Source organism: Ictidomys tridecemlineatus, unplaced genomic scaffold (genome assembly GCF_052094955.1).
Source record: "Ictidomys tridecemlineatus isolate mIctTri1 unplaced genomic scaffold, mIctTri1.hap1 Scaffold_314, whole genome shotgun sequence".
Classification (NCBI taxonomy): Eukaryota; Metazoa; Chordata; class Mammalia; order Rodentia; family Sciuridae; genus Ictidomys; species Ictidomys tridecemlineatus.
This window is the reverse complement of record NW_027522384.1, coordinates 114,388-132,253: the sequence shown is the minus strand read 5'-3', so window position 1 is coordinate 132,253 and position 17,866 is coordinate 114,388. Positions and strand designations below refer to the sequence as shown.

The window sequence follows — 17,866 nt, the reverse complement described above, 5'->3', positions numbered from 1 at the left end:
CTAAATGTAAGAGCTATAAAAATTTTAGAAGAAAACTTGTGTAAGTTTTTCTACCTTGGAGTGGGTTAACAGTGTCTTAGATACAACACCTAAGGTACAAGCAACAGAAAATAACATAGGTAAATTAGACTTGATCAAAATTAAGAATATACAGAAAACTCTTAGAACTCAATAATAATAAAAAGATAACCCAATTAAAAAAATGGACAATTCATTTGAATATATTTCCCCCCAAAAGATATTCAGATGGTCAATAAGTACATAAAAAGATGTTTAGCATCATTAGGGAAATGCAAATCATAGCCACAATGAGATACCATTTTGTACTCACTAAGATTAAAAAGATGGACAATAAAAGTATTGAGGAAGATGTGCAGAATCACAGAATTGGTGAAATTGAAGCCCTAATATATTGCTAATCAGAATATAAAATGGTACCACCATTTTGGCAGTTCCTACAAGCAGAGTTACTGTAATAATTTACCATACTACTTCTGGATGTATACCTAAGAGAAGTGAAAACATATTGATACAAAAATTTGTGCACAGATGTTTTCAGTAGCATTATCCATAATAGCCAAAAAATGGGAAACAAGCCAAATGTCCCATCAAATGCTGAACAGATTTAAAAAATGTGATATATCTCTATTATGGGATATTACCATAAAAAGGAAGAACATATCAAAAAATGTTAGAATATGGGTGAATCTTGAGGATATTGTGCTGAGTGAAAGAAGGCTTACATAAAAGGCCATCTGTTTCATGAACCTATGTATATGAAATGTCTGGAATAGGCAAATATTTAGAGACAGAAATAGATCAGTGCTTTCCTACTATGGGTGGAGGGAAAATGATGACTAATGTGTGCAGGGTTTCATTTTGGGGCTGTGAAAATATTGTTGATTTAGTGGTGATAGTCTCCCACTTTAGAAATATAGTAAAAACCACTGACTTGTATACTTCAAAATGGTGAATTTTACAGTATGTGTATTGTATCTCAAAGAAGGGAAAGTCATTTTTAAAATATTAAAACCAAGTATTGGGGGCTGGGGATGTGGCTCAAGCGGTAGTGCACTCGCCTAGCGTGCGTACGACCCGGGTTCGATCCTCAGCAGCACCACATACCAACAAAGATGTTGTGTCCGCCGAGAACTAAGAAAAAATAAATGTTAAAATTCTCTCTCTCTCTCTCTCTGCGCCCCCCATTCTCTCTTTAAAAAAAATAAATAAATAAAACCAAGTATCATCAATTGATTACTTTTGGAGGTTTGCTCTGCCCTGAATGGAAAATTGGTTAATACATGCAAATAATTCTGTATTGAGTGAACAGGGTAACCAAATAGATGATTAGGGAAAGTTTTTAAAATTTTTTCTGGGAATGTTAAGTAATTAATGCAGAAGTTCTGATAGAGTATCACCGTTTTGCTATATGTATCAGAATAGGTATTGATCATAATTGGCTACTAAATGGAGGAATTTTATAATGGATTTCTTGGTCTGTTTGAGCTGCTATAACAAAATGCCACAGAATGGGTGACTTATAAGCAGCAAAAATTTATTTCTCATAGTTCTGGAGGCTGGGAAATCCAAGATCGATGTGCCAGCAGATTCAGTGTCTCATGAGGGCCTGCTTTTTGGTTCATAGAAGTTGCCTTATCTTGTAAAAGGTTAAAGGGGGCAATGGATCTCTCTCTCTCTCTCTCTCTCTCTCTCTCTCTCTCTCTCTGGTCTCTTTAATATGAGCATTTAATATTTCATTTATAAGTGTAAAGATTTCATAACCTAATCATATCCTAAGTACCCCACCTCCCAAAGCCATCACTTTGAAGGTTAGGATTTCTACATATGTATTTGGGGAAGGAGGCACAAACATTCAGCCTATGCAGGATGGATCAAGCTGATAGTATTGATACCCATTGGTTCATCTTTTTTTTTTTTTTTTAATTTAGAGACAGGGTCTTACTAAGCTGCTCAGGCCTCAGTAAGTTGCTGAGGCTGGCTTTGAACTTGTGGTCCCCCTGCCTCAGCCTTTGAACTTGTGGTCCCCCGGCCTTTCTGGGATTACAGGCGTGTGTCACTGCACCCGGCTCCATTTGTCCATATTAATATTACTAAAATGCATTATCTGTCTCTTGCCCTCAGTCTATTGATTAAAAAAAAAGAATTTTATTTCTGGGTTGTGCCTGTTTCACAAAGTGAAAAAAAAACCCTATGGTTTTGTTTAAAGTGTGTATTCTCAACATCTCCAGATGTTTAACTTTAGTGCATCTGGCAGCCTTTGTCAGAGAGTTTGGTTTAGGGCAAAATGGAATTTGTGTTTCTGTTGTGTTTTGTTTATTTTTTTGTTATTACTTGTGGTGCTGGGCAAGCACTCTATCACTGAGCCCTACTTTTAACCTTTCTTTTTGTGTTTTATCATTGTTATGATTTGAGGGAAGTAATGGTGTCCTAAATGTCCTTACCAAGCCTTCTGAGACTGAGTAAGATAATCAAGACCTGTGATAGGCAGAGGTGATACTGATATTGACAGGATGGATCTATTTGTTACAGTTTGGGCATATTAGGCAGGGCATGTAGTAGGGACTCCATTAATGTTTGCTGACTATTGAATGGACCTAAGTAGATCTGTCCAAGATTAGGGTTTCATTGCAATTTTGGTATGAATTTTATTTGGACTCTATGGTCATTTTTCCACCACCCCTTTTCTTTAATTTGTTGCCAACATTTCAAAATAGTGAGATTTCACATAAAAATCATGTTTCTGGCTTCTGTTAAAAAAGCAGAAGATCTGGCAACATTAGGCTTGCATTCCTTCATGGCAGCTAGTCAGCTGAAGCTGAGCAGGGACTAAATTAGACACAGTCCACTGCTGCCTCTGTTGCTCCCTGCTTCTACTGGGCGTTTGAGTTTGTGACCCTTATGCAATGGTTTCAGGAAGTGGTTTTCTAAATCTCAAGTTATTACTTTTTTAAAAAAATCTTTGTTTATTAATTTATTTTTGTGTGGTGCTGAGGATCAAACCCAGTTCCTCACATGTGCGAGGCAAGGGCTCTACCACTGAGCTATGGCTCCAGCCTGCATTATTACTTTTAATGACTTTTCTGATTATATTGCTACTTAACATACCATATGATCACTTACCTAATTAGAAAATAAGCTCTATGATGGCAGCAATTGTGTGTCTTCTATTTCTAGATATTCTCTGTGGTGCTGATATATTGCCTTGCACACCATAAGGAAGGCAGTACATACTTAAACCTCTCTACTCTGATTTGGCAAGGTGATTGAGGAAGACCAATAATGCTAGAATATTCAAGACATTGTCGTGAAATTCCAAAGTATCTTGATGCATTGGCTTGGAAAACATACTCTGTAGTGTCTTGGAGAAATGATCCAAGTTTATTAACATTATTCTTGCCTCTTGTTTTTATTAATCAGTTCTATCATATAATTTTAGGGTTAATATCCCTTGGCTATATTATTGGCATTGTGAAGTTAATGGCATTTGGAATATTAAGTATTTTCTTGACTATTTATTACATGGATTCTTTGAAATTAAGTCTTACAAGTATTTTCTCACAGGTAGGTAAGTACAGAAAAATAAGTGAAAAGAGTTGAGGTCTAGAATAATCATTGTCAGGAAGGATATGAAAAATAGTTTTTTTTTCTTAAAGTACTGTTTGGTGATTCAATTCAAGGACAAAATGAAATCAATTGATAATATTAGAATAGGAAAAAACTATATTGTGTTTGGAGTTAGGGCTTAATTTAAGAGTTCATTGAGTCAATTACTATTAAGTTTTTTTTAAAAAAGTTGTCTCATTTTGTGAAAACAAACCATGTTTTCTTTAGTCCTACACTAGCCAATGGTATAATGATTGGAATACCTAGTTGACCATTATACATGTTGATTTCATGCCATAAATATTCCTTGACCCATATTGTGTGTTTATTTTTATAATAGGTGAGAAATTCATCCACTCTTCTCTTTAGTTCCTTGATCACAAGAATTTTTGGAGTTAAAAGGGGAAAGGATGAACTTTCCAAAACAAATAGGTAAGTAAGCTTCATCTAATGCTAACTTTTCTTTTTACACAAAATTGTCCTGGCCAAAAATAATTGTCGAAATTTTGCTTACTTTTACAGATTCATCTGTAGCATAAAACTATAAAAATGGTATAATGAATTAACCTGTGCTGCCAAATTCTAAATCCTTGGGCAAAAATATCAACTGATTACAAAGTTGACCTTTCAAATCAACAAATATAAAGCAAGGAAGCCAGGGCTGAAATATAGACTTGTTTCTCACTGCAGTAACTATTCTTTTTTCTTTGTGTCTTCTTCAAGTATTCCTGAAATGTCCTACATTCTTTTTTCCTGATGTGTTATCGAGTATTTACTATCTGTGCAGTATCTTTAATCATATAGGCGAAAGTTTAAAAGATTGTGAAACTCTTATCAGAACACCTTCCAGACTACCTGTGCATTCATTACTCTCCTAAACGAAGGGAGAAAGTTGGAGATGTTGACTGTGTGAAATAAATAATGCATTTACTTTTTGGTCTTTAATTTACTCTGTTTTTTTCAGTAAGGCTTTTTAATGTCTGGAAGGAAATCTATGGAACCATTTTGGTTATTATTATTATTTAATATAATGCACAAGTTCTGTTTGTTCTTAAAGAGAAGCTTTGGATAGTTCTTCAGCATTTGAGGATTTAATAGTAGTGTAGTTGGCTTGCAGCTGTTAACACTAGATGTCACTGTCGCTGCATGTTTAATTACTCCCTTAAACTTTTAGAATCCAATTTGACATACAAGTCATTGTCTTAAGGACCTAAACATGAATTCAAGCCCAGCTTCTCTCTTCCCTAAACAAGTTACTATGTTTTTGCTTCAAATTTAGATTTTAAACTGGTATTTATTAAAATATGTCTTCTTGTGATGAAATTAAGTTTTAAGAACTAAAAGATATGATGAAATAATTTTTTGATATGCTTGTGGTAATTCTAGTGAAACCTGCTGTGGTGGTTCTGAAAATTGCTGCTTATCAGCCTGTAAAATTCACCAAATATTTCAAAGAAAGGTAACTGGCTCTAAGTTTGAATCCCCTGAGTAAATGCAGGAATACTAAGAGATTTTTTTTTTCTCCCCTGAGTTGTATTTTTAAAATAAATATTACTACTTTGGTAGCATGATTATAATTTTTACTTTATAGCCTGTTATTTTTTTTAAATATTTTTAGTTGTAGATGGACACAATACCTTTATTTATTTATTTTTAGGTGGTGCTGAGGATTGAACTCAGTGTCTTACGCATGGTAGGCAACTGCTCTACCACCAAGCCATGACACCAGCCCCTTTAGCTCATTCTTAAAGTAATTTTTCCTGTCATTAACTGAAAATTACTAGTATTTGTTTCTTTTTAACTTTGTCTAATTTGTTAATAATTCTACAGTGTGCTTAAGTTTAAAATAGTTGTATCTTTTTATGAGACCATGATGATGTTTAGTAGTATGAATAAAATATGATATTAAGTAACAATTAAAGTTAATGTTAAAATTGCTCTTCTTGAATGTGTATATAAATTTTACTGTGCACCAGAGAAAAATGATCATTAATTTCATTTAGGTTGCAACTGAAAGAGGATAGAAGAATAAAAGGGCGATGAGATCACACAGTTTTACCCTTTTAGCTAAAGTCACACTGATGGAAATTCATTTCTTTTGAATAGAGAAGATTACAAAATTAATAACTTTCCTAGAAGAAGAGAAATGGAATATTTGTATAATTATTTTGACTAATGGTGGAAAGTGAAATGAAGGAATTAGGAAGTTGATATTTTACTTAAGTGTGGTGAACATTTTTTAGTAAGAGCCTGTATTTCAATAATCAGAAGACTGGCATGTGTCATCTCCTATACAGGCTTCTCTTTTCTATTTAACTCTTGAATTATCAGTTTCTTGGCAGGTCTTCTTAGAAGTTCTGCAAAACATTTAGTTTGTTAAATTTGCAATTGTTTGTGATTATTCTACTTTTGTAGTTTATTTAATTTTGTCACTTTTTGTTGAAATATTTATATACCCATTTTCTACATATTAATTCCCCGAAGGATAGGACCGTTTCCATCTATTCTTTGTATATATAAAGGGCACTTTAAGAATGCTACTTACAATGTCTTGTTGGGTGATTACTCAGTCATCAAATAACTAACCTCAGCTGATGACACCTCACAGCCAGTTAAATTTGCTTTCACAACCACAGGTTGTTCTGCATGCAGTCTTGCAAATGTGTGCTCTTGGTCGGAAAGGAACTGAACATAAAAAGAACATCTGCTTTTTTTCCATCTAGTGTGAAAAGAATGTCTACCTTGGAGTAAATAAACTTGGTTTCTAGGCATTTTGCTGCCACTGGAGATGACCTTAGTAGAGTCCCTTATTCACTCCATACTTCAGTTTCTCAATCTATATGACAGGAGTAGTAAGATCTAGATTTTATCTTCATGGGGTTATTAAGAGTCTACAACAAACTATTACAACTTTATTATTATTTTTTTTAAAATTGAAGTCCTAAACAATTAGAGATATGGTTTGCTGTTTCTGTCTGTTGCCTTGCTGTTAGACTGTGCCTTTTGAGGACAGCACCAGGGTCAGAATCCTGTGTATCTGGTACCTTGTATACTGTCTGGTGTGTAGGAAGCATATAGAAATACTTGCTTAGTAGAAAAAGTAAATTTTATTACTGGGGAGGGGGGGATAAAAAGTTTGTTTTCTACTCCTGCCTTTGTTCTCATAAAGCCACAATAACCAACGAGGTTATCCTCTCTGTTCCTTGAGTTTCTTCTTGCTCAAATAAGAGGTTGGGCCAAGCCTGAGGTGTCTTCCCTCTAAAATATGAAGCTGAGACTTTATATAATGTTACTAGAATTGCATGTTTGATAAAGTGCCAATGCCTTAGACAGTACCTGACACATAGTAGGGACCAGAAGTTTTCATTTAATATGTGGAGAAAGGACCAGGGGTCTGCCTCTCTGTATGAGTGTGTGGAATGCACTTAAGATTGAGCTTTTGAGCCCATTGGTCTGATCTAGATGTGTTCTTTGAATTATGAATAGTGAGAAAATACAAGTTTTACAGTCATGTTATTACACTGTAATTTTCTAACACTCCTTTCCTTTCTGTTTGTTGTCATTTAACTGACTTAGTCTGACAGAATGAATAATGGATTCCATGTAAAATCGGAACATGCATAGCCCTGTTTTCTGGGGAAGGTGCTGTGCTTTCTGCTTTTCTATAGTAGCTGCCATCTGTATGTGAATGGACCGTCCTTGATAGCTGCTCATTCTTTATAGGGTAGCAGCTAAACCAATTGCATCTTTAACTCTGGGTCCCTTGTGTGTCTTAACCTTCAACTATGTTAGTTGCAGCTAAGTGGCAAGTGCCAATATATAGTAGTCTGAGAAGCTTTATTTTTGACTTTGTGGAGTGTCTGCTTTGCCAAAACTTCATACAGGTGCTCAGTGTGCAGAGTTAAATAGTATTGCTTTTACATTTTCCTTTTGCTTAAACTCAACCTGTGAGCCAATAAGAACTTAATGATGAATAAGTACTTACCTTGAATTCAGTTTAAACATGAGGGCTCCAAAACTTGGGCTTTTGAGCTTACAGTTCAGCTGGGGAGAAATAAACTGTTACTTGTGAATCAGATGAAAATAGAAGATATCACTAATCACCTGTGCATTGTGATTTGGGTAATGAATGCCTTGGACATCTGTAAATGGAAAAAATAGAGTGATGTATTTTTGAGGAAATAGTATTTCTTATAAGGCTTTGGGGATGAGTAGATTTAAGGTCATGAAATAGACTGAAAAAGAGAAATGAATAAATAATTTTGTTTACTGTGTTAAGTGCAATTTCTATTCTGTATTATTAAGGAGCTCATATTCAAATTAAGAGCTTAGTACAGTTTACTATAATTTAAGAAGAAAATGGGTTTGTAAAAGCATCACTAGATCCAAATAAAATAATTTCCAATGACTGTATTGGGAGATGTTAGATTAATTTTATTTTCTTGGACATAAATGACAGAATTATTAGAATTATTTTTCTTAGTGGCATAGGTCTAGAGGAACCCTTCAAGGGGCATCTAACTCAGCCCAACTTCTTGCTTATCGGCAGATTTTGAAGCCATTTCCAGACTGACTGGCTTCTTTCCTGTTCTTCGTGTTTTCTAGGAAAAGAGATTCCACAAGTTTCTGTGGTTACCCACTCCATTGTTTAGGAAAGAATTGGTTTTTCAAAACTAAAATTGAGAGCTTTAGGGCAATTGAGTTTTTTATATTTTAGAGAATGTAATTATTAGAATTCAGAATAGCTTATTTGCTTTGAACCACATAGAAGCTTGTAGTAAACACTTACCTATTTGGCCAAACTGAAAATTGGAACTTTCTTTCACTGGGTCTGGGATAATATTAACATCCTCAGACCCAAAGAATTTCTCATTTTCCCCATTGAATAACGTTCATTATGTTTTCAATCTGCTGGGTACTAGCATGCAGAGATGAATCAGAAATATTCTGTGCCTAAGGGGAACTGACAGCCCAGTGAAAAATATGGCAGCTATCTGTTGCATTGGATTCTGTTCAACTTACCTTGAGGGAAGGGAGAAGTTTTGTAAGGCAGATGGCATGTCTTTTAGTGTCTTTTGCCTATTCCATGGTTGGCTTGTGCCAGGCCATTTTTATGTGTCTAATTTAACTTTCACGAGATCCCTGCAAGGTGAACAATATCATCATCACCTTACAGTGGCGTAAAACCACAGGGAGTGAATTTTAGTTATTTGCCTGTTGTCATATAGCCAGAAAGTGGCAGGACTGGAACACAAATTATTTTCATGTACAGGGCACTTATTTATCAATACATAGAGCCTGTCATGAGTAGTATATTACTTTTTTGGTGTATGTCTTTAGATTTTACATTGCCCTAACTGTGGGAGACAAGCCACTTCATTCGTTCATTCAAAGTCTGAATGTGGACCAATAATCACACATTTTTAATATGGTATGTTGATTTCAGTGGGGGTGGGGCGCAGGGGAGAAGTTTGCTTGAGTTGACTCTAAGACCCTTTCTGTGGGTGTTGGAAGACAATATGAATTATGTAGTTTTTTTCGTTCGTGGATTTTATGTTTTTGGTGGGGAAGTTATTAGAGCAGTTTATTGCAAGTAAGACAAAGGCAAGAGAAAATACAGTATACCCTATAGAGGGGCAGGCAGGTAGGCTATGGATGAGAATGCCCATAAGTATTCTTTTTTTGAGTGAGCCTCACTGTTTTCATGTATATAAGAGATGAGGCAAGAGTAGGCCTTAAAGTTTCTAACATTATGCTGTTAAACCAGAAAGGTAAAAATCATACATTTCTGGTTGGCAAGTAGGGAATGAATTAAATTAGCCCAGGAGGTTATCAGTTTTACTAATAAGAAATTTACCTTTTTCATAGTTAACTCTGTAAAACTCAATTGTTTGGTGCTATCGAGAGGGGATTTGGGGTTTACAAAAATTCTTGGCTGTGGTTCAATTTCTTTTAGACTTAATGTTTTACAGAATCTTTGGTTACATTTTTCACATCTTTAATTAAAATGACATAAATGATAACAATTATTATTTGTCTTTATTTTCTAAAGGACCTAAAAAGTCACCCAATCCCATTTTCATTTAACAGATAAGAAAATTAAGGTGCAGAAAATTAAGTGATTTGCTCAAGATCACAAAGCTAGCATTAATATAATTTAATGGTTATTTTTAGCTTATAGCATGACTAGAACATTTGAAAAAAATATTTAGAAATGAAGTTTCTATTAGCAACAATAATATTCATTTGAATTTAAATGATTCTAATGTGGAATATGAGGTTCATTCTCCCAAAGAGGCACTTTACTTGTCAGAGGATTTTAAATAATAATGATTTAAAGTTAAGAGCCCCATGATTTGATATAGTCTGGAGGTGTCATTCATGCATTTACCACAAATCTTTGTAGAACATTCAATCTGTTGCTTTAGCCAGGGTAGATAAATGAGTATTTTTGGAGACTGAGAAGTACAGTACAAGTCTTGTATAACCTTGTTGAGATGGTCTAGTCAGAATTAAGTCTGTACTGACATTTTTGTTTACTGGAGAGTTTCATGTTTCAACGTTTTGTTCATTCATAGGTTCATGGATTATAGGTAGGGAGACCACAAATGAAATTTGTAACCAAAAAGAAGTTCTTGAAAAGAAATATGTTCATGAACTTAAAGTGGGAATTACTCATTGTATGCTTAAATATTGACTCTTGCATGGACCAAGTAATCTTTGTTCCTTAGGACTGCTTCAGGCCATTGCCCTCTCTAATAACTGAGGCATTGTTGCTCTCGTTTGAGCTTGTTCTATGGAATCTTGGCAATGCATGCATCCTCTTTCTGCATGTAAAAGCATGAGTAAATATTTTTTCTTAGCTTTGATATTTTTGTAGCTTACATTTTATATGAGCCAGACTAATATAATGTAATACCAGGATTACATAATTTAAGACGTCAGGGTTGCTTCCAGGGCTATGAGATAAAGTATTCATTTATCAGGAAGTTTACAAGCTGTATTTGTTGCTCATTCACTACCTGTAGAGAAACACCACAGAGCTGTTTTCCAAATGAGAAAATGGAGTCAAAGAACTTAAGGCCAGAGGGAATGGTTTCCTTAGAACTTAAGATAACATTTATAATTTGTTCAGAATTCAGTCCTAGTAACTATTGATTTTAGTAACATATAGTTTTGAAATTCCAGAAATTTCCAACTATTGTTGTTACACACAAAACTATTTTTGATAAAAATATGATCAATAAAATTTTTTATGTGTGTCTAATTTAACCTTCACGAGATCCTTGCAAGGTGAGTAATATCATCATCACCTCACAATGGAGTAAAACGACAGGGAGTGAATTTTAGTTATTTGCCTGCTGTCATATAGCTGGAAAGTGGCAGGACTGGAACACAAATTATTTTCATGTACAAAGCATTTATTCACCAGTACACAGAGCCTGTCATGAGCAGTATATTACTTTTTTGGTGTTTGTCTTTACCGTTATTAGAAGAAGATACTTTCCATTTTCCTAAAGTCATGACATGGGGAAAGTAGCACCGCCAGTCTGGATGATGAACTGGTCAGCAGGCTGAGGACCTAATCTGTCAGACTGTGGTATGTGTACTTATGTGTTTGCTTGTAAGTGGGGAAGGAGGGGAGGCAAGTAGTGAAGGGGGAATAGAGTAGTAAACACCTTTGAAATATAATAGACTTTAGGATTCACTAGAAGTACTGAGTTCTGTACCTTGGGCTAGATGTCCTAGTAAAAAATTAAGTAGCTATAGGTGGACACAATATCTTTATTTTATATTTGTGTGGTTAAAAAAATTAAGTAGCATACTCTTGTCATTGTCATTTTTCATCCCTCAAATAATAGCTCCATTTTTTAATATTTAAATGTAAGTTTGAAATAGTTCAGACTTAATAGTAGTTAGAATGCTTTTGGATACAACTAATAAAAAACCCAAATCAGAATTTAAACAGGGAAAAGTTATTACATATGTAACCAGGATGTTTTAAGGGGGATTCATTTTTTTCAGGTTGAAGCATGTGTTTTCTCTGTGTTTCTACTGTGCCATCCTAGACGTGAAGGCATGGACCCAGGGGGCTTTCTGGATGGTTACAAGATGGCTGCTATTATGTAGATGTTGGAGCCATCCTCCAGATGTTAGAGTTGAAACACAATATTTAGAAGCCTTGTGTTTCTTATTTCTTTTTGAAAACAATGACACTTCCTCCTGTGTGTGTTTCTATGTCCCCACCTCCACATCCTACAGATTTTTATTCACATATTATTGACCAAAGTTAATTTTTAACATGTCCCAACTTAACCCGGGTGGGGGAAATAGATCTGCCATAATTAGCTTAGACAAATCAGGATTCTTCAGTTGGGCCTGGAATATATGTTAGCTCTTCCTGAAGCACATGACTAGTCTGAGAATGGTAAATTCTAAAAGTCAAGTTCCATTAAAAGGAAGGACAAGGTCAGGGAACGAGTGAATTAAGCAATGTGTGTTACTACATTGATGTCTGATGTTCAAGGTCATCTCAGAAGCATTGAAAATGTTTTCATTAGGAACAGTGATTTAAATATAGGAAGATAATAAATATATTTTAGCCTAATATGAAAATTTATTTTCTTTACATATTTCCTACATGTAGTTTAAAGAAATATGAAATAGTACAAGGGTCTAGATATACGGTTCTGTATAATTCATTCTTTTTAATTTTTTTTATTTTTTTTATATGACAGTAGAGTGTATTTTAACACTATACATACATGGTGTATAGCTTATTCTAATTAGGATCCCATTCTTGTGGTTGTAAATGATGTGGAATTATACTGGTCATGTATTCGCATATGAACATAGGAAAGTTATGTTCAGTTCATTGTACTATCTTTCTTATTCTCCTCTCCACTCCCTTCTCTTCATTCTCCTTTATCTAATCCAATTGAACTTCTATTCTTCTCCTCTCCACTTTCCTTCACTGTGTGTTAGCATCCACGTATTAGAGATAACATTCAACCATTGGTTTTTTGGGGGACTGGCTTATTTCACTTAGCACGACATTCTTCAGTTCCAACCATTTACCAGCCAATGCCATAATTTCACTCTTCTTTATGGCTTACTAACATTCCATTTTGTATATATACCACATTTTCTTTATCCATTCATCTGTGGAAAGGTACCTAGGTTGGTTCCATAGCTTAGCTATTTTGAATTGAGCTGATATAAACACTGATGTGGCTATAATTCATTCTTGTAAATAGCTTGCATTTAAAAAATTTTCATGTAATTCCTTAGTCCATTTCATGTTGCTGTAACAGAACACGTGATGCTAGGTAGTGCATAAAGAAAAGAGATTTATTTGGCTCATGATTCTGGTGGTGGAAGGTGGTCCAAACAGCATGGTGCTAGTATTCTGGAAAAGTTCCCTCCCCCACACCCATGGCTATCACAACATGGTCAGGAAGTAGAAAGGAAACCAATGGACTGCGTAGAAGGGCCAATTGCATGGTGTGGCTTTGCTTTCCAATAGCCCAGTTTATCAAGAACTAATTCAGTCCCATGAGGTTTGACCTATTCCAAGACATCATGAATCCATTCATGAGGGTATAAGTAACCCTGTAACCTAGTTACCTTCCATGAGGCCCTACCCCTTAAAAGTTTGACTACTCCAACATCATTTTATTGGATACCAATCTTCCAGCATATGTCCTTTTGAGGGATAAACCATATCCAAAACCATAGCACCCAGAAACAAAGTATATGTATGTCTTCACACATGAACCAAGTTTTGTAAAACATTAAAATAGAGATTCTGAATCCAAGCTTGAAAATGCTCTTTGACATTATGAATTATCTTCCTGGTTCACAGCTAATCTCTAATAAGCTAACAGTGTTAACATGTTTGTTATCACAAACTCTGGTTTACTTTTGGAATTTGACCCATATATTGGTTTTCTTATCATAAGGCCAAATAGTGTGAAGTCAAATGATCTTTCTAAATTTATGGGAATTGGCATTTAATTATTTTTGTTTCTGTGTCAAAAATCCCTGTTCTATTTCAATTGAATGTGGTATTCTGATGTGACTTTTTTTGCCTCTGAACTCAAATTAGGCCAATTGTTCTGAATAATCTCTCTTTCTTTTTCTGCCAAGTTTCTTTCTTTTCTGTCCTCTGAACTCTAACTGCTTTGTTCTCTACAAACTGCCTCTATAGAATTGGAACATGAGGCTGTCTGGGTCAGGGCAAACCAGCTGGGCTTGACAGAAGTTAGGGTTAGATTAGCTTCATTTGACAAGGATCAGTACGTCTGATCCAGTTGCTAAATCTTGGAAGACTAGAATTTTGCATTCTATAAGCACAATTTCATGACATCTTGCCTTTCTTTTGCTCATAAGACATCTTCATCTTAGTTGTATCTATTTCTACAACCTCTCAAATCTGAATAATTGACTTAGATCCATCTAATGGTCAGCTACATACCCCTGTCCCGTAATTCACTTGATCCCCTCTGTCACCCCTTTAATCAAAGCTTTCCTATGCCTGTGGTTCCATTTCTGTGTAACTGGTGTCCAGGTTAGGCATTCTGACATTTTTTTTCTTCATCATTCATTCAGCAAGTATACGAGGTAGGTTCAAGCACTGAGGGGATGAGGGGATGACACACATTTATAAAATAGGATGCAAATCTCTGAAGAACAATGGAAGAGGAGAGGCAAGACTTGGACTCAACTGTAAAGTTACTTATAAAGCAAGGTGGAATGCTGAAGGTAACTGTGGACTTTGCTCTCCCTCATGGGAAGAGCTCACTCCCGCTGCACTGTGCAGACGTGGCTGTAGCAGAGCTCTTGCTAATGTCTTTTAAACACACTTTCTCCCTGTGTCTCTTCCAGTTCTTCCATTAATGTGGGAAAATCTTCCCTCACCTTTTGTTTATATTGCTGCTAGAAAATGTGGTCAACGAAGAGCAATATTGGTGCTCTGCCTCCCCTACCTGCATTTGGAAATGGAATTATGTGTATTAAAAATACTGTGTCACTGACTTCTAAGGGTCACAAGTGCCTAGTTTCCCCCAGAAACCCAGCACAGGACATCTCTAACTCCTTAATGCTTTAATTGAGAACTTTCCCTGAAGCTTCCATATTTCAGAGAAAAGAAGTTCTTTTAGTGGTGTTCTCCTTGATTGCTTTCCAATATTTCAATGAACTAGTTTTCAATTATTTATCATTATAAAAGTATATTGTTCTAGTGGTGAAGTAAATAACTTCTGTGGGCTACCTGCAATGCCACCATTTATAATATCATGTATTTCATTTGCCATATGACTATAAGTTGTGGCCTTCCACCAAGGAACATACTGTCCCTAAATACTTGATGATTGTGTATATCCTTCCTGTTTTCAGCTATGACTGCATTTAAAATTATGCCCTCATGCATTGCCAAACTGGTTGGCTTGTCCATGAAAATTGAATCCCATGGAATCCCTGGCATTTTCTGTGGACGTTTCTTCCTGCTCCCATTAAATAGAATTTTTAATGGTTTTTTAGGGCCTTCTGTATAATAACCCTCTTTTCTTTCTTTCTTTCTTCCTTTCTTTCTTTTTTTTTTTTTTTTTTGGTAGTCCTAAGGACTACACCTGGGCTTCATGCCTGCTAGGCAAGTGCTCTACCACTTAGCTGTATCCCCAGCCTTCTTTATTTTTTATTTTGAGATAAGGTCTTATTAAGTTGCCAAGGCTGGGATCCTCCTGCCTCAGCCTTCCAAGTAGCTGGGATTACAGTCATGTATAGTGACACCTGGAGTAATGTCACTCTTCATAGAATTATTTTAAAAAATCACAGTAGCAGAAGGAATCATGTTTCTCAATTTACCTTAGTCTGGAATGACTTTGAGCACCTAGCCTGATATCTATCAATAAATATGTATTAACTATCAACTGTATACAGGGCTTAGTACTAGGTGACACCAAAAAAGATCTAAGAACAGCCTATTCTCACGGAACATATAGTGTGCTTACAATGAAATAAACTAAAACACAATCAAGGAACAGGTCAGTCTTATTGTGAAGTGACAGCAATGATAAAGAAGAAGAGAGAGGAATCAAATATTATACCATTGTTCTGGTATAATCCAAGAGGCGAGCATCTGAGGATTCTTCCCGTTTTTCTCTATGGTATATGTGATATAGCTCATGTGGTAGGAAGTGCTTAGAGGTAGGCCAGCTCTTTAAGGAGATTTCTCAGAGGGACTCCCTGATTTCTAGTGTGTATTCTTTATAATCAGAGGTACTCTGTAATTGGCAATATCTTATTCTCTATGGGGAACAATAAATGATATGTCAGAGTATTTTCTCTTCTCCTTGTTCTGTATTTTTTGATCCGTTTACTTAGAAAAATCTTGAATGTTCAGAGACCTGGGTGCATTTGTGAATTAAAAGAAAACACTGGTACATTTTCAGTAGGTCTTTGGACTCCCAAATCTTTTCCTACACTCTTTCTTTTCCAACATTCAGCCTTGTTTTTTGGTCCTTCAGGTACTTCCTGGTATCAGTGCCATGGCTGAGTTTTCTTTCCTTATAGTCAAAAGGTTTGCTTTCCAACTAGCATCTCTCCTCTTTGTGGCCAGTGTGTCGATTTGACATGGGGTAGTTAAGTATGGGCAGAACGTTGGGGGGGGGGAATGACGCTGTGGTTTCCAGGAATTCACTCCTACTCTTCTGTTTCACTCTTCTTCTCTCTTTGTATGTTGAAAGTAATATGTGCTTATTAAGAAAAATATGAAAAAGTTACACAGTTTTATTGTCTTCACCTAGGCTATTGCATTGCAGTTGTCATTTTGCTGTGTTTTCTGGACCTTTTTTTTAATTCATGAGTATTTAGTTTTTATAAAATGTATTTGTAGTTATTCTACACACACCCTTCTTTTTTCACTGGTAGGAATCACTTTTCATTTTTGTTTGATAATTTATAATCCTCCTAGTTTTAAAAAAATTAACAGACTGCTGTGTATCTTTGTTTATAAAGTGTTTTAATGTGTAAGCCTCTTTCTGCAAGTAGAGTCTCCTGTGTGTGATTTCTAGGTCACAGGACATGACTTGTTGTTGCATTCTATACTGTTAGGTTTTACATATTGTCATATTTCTTTTCTTTCTTCCTTTTTTTTCAGAGTTCTTTATTTTATAATTTATTTATTTTTTAATGTGGTGCCGAGGATCGAACCCAAAGCCTCACTTGTGCTAGGCAAGGGCTCTGCCACTGAGCCACACCCCAACCCACAAGTTGTCATATTTCTTTTTTTTTCTTAAGAGAGAGAGAGAGAGAGAGGGAGGGGAGAGAGAGAGAGAGAATTTTTAAAAAATTTTTTAGTTTTTGGCGGACACAACATCTTTGTATGTGGTGCTGAGGACCGAACCCGAGCCGCACGCATGCCAGGCAAGCACGCTACCTCTTGAGCCACATCACCAGCCCGTCATATTTCTTAATAAATTAATTTTCTTGAAAAAACAGGTTCCATTTCACTTCCAGTCACACGTTTCACTTTCCATTTCACATAGTATAAAGTTTATTGCTCTAATTGGCCTTTTTTCTTTTTAAAAGAGTTATTTTTATTTTAATCAACAATCTTGAGCATTTTATCTGATTTTTCCCCACTATAGATAGTGATGCAAGGAATATTCTCTCATGAATTTTATCTTTGTCCTTTTTTTAAAAAATTTGTTTTTTTAGTTTGTAGTTAGATACAATACCGTTATTTTATTTATTTATCTTTATGTGGTGCTAAGGATTGAACCTAGGACCTCGCACGTGTGAGGTGAGCACTCTACCACTGAGCCATAACCCCAGCCCCTGTCCATGTTTTTATGATTATTGAAAGGGAGATTGCTGGACTGAAGAATATAAACATTCCATGAAACTAATAGCCAAGTTTCTTTTAACTGATACCAATCAACACATTTACCAGCATGTGCAATCTTCCTAGTACTAAGAGTAAGCATTTTTAAAAAATATTTATTTTTTAGTTTTAGGTGGACACAGTATTTTTGTTTCACATTTATGTGGTACTGAGGATCGAACCAGTGCCTCATGCATGCTAGGAGAGCACTCTACCATTGAGCCACAACCCTAGCCCCAGAAATAAGTATTTTTTTATGCAAATTTCAGGGAATGTGAGAAGAAAAAGACCTTGGTGTTTCAATTTACATTGCTTTTATTACTGGGGAGGCTGAACATTTGCTCAAGTTATTTGTTG

The 17,866-nt window shown here is 35.4% G+C and overlaps 1 protein-coding gene across 1 annotated transcript in view; it reads left to right on the top strand.

Moving 5' to 3' along the window:
* Window positions 1-17,866, top strand: part of LOC144373218 (transport and Golgi organization protein 1 homolog) — a gene marked incomplete at its 3' end in the record, with an annotated part of 134,986 nt that overhangs the window by 9,614 nt on the left and 107,506 nt on the right. The window contains exon 3 of the mRNA XM_078036330.1: window positions 3,965-4,056. Coding sequence (XP_077892456.1) covers window positions 4,035-4,056 — 22 coding nt within the window. The remainder of the gene's footprint in view (window positions 1-3,964; window positions 4,057-17,866) is intronic.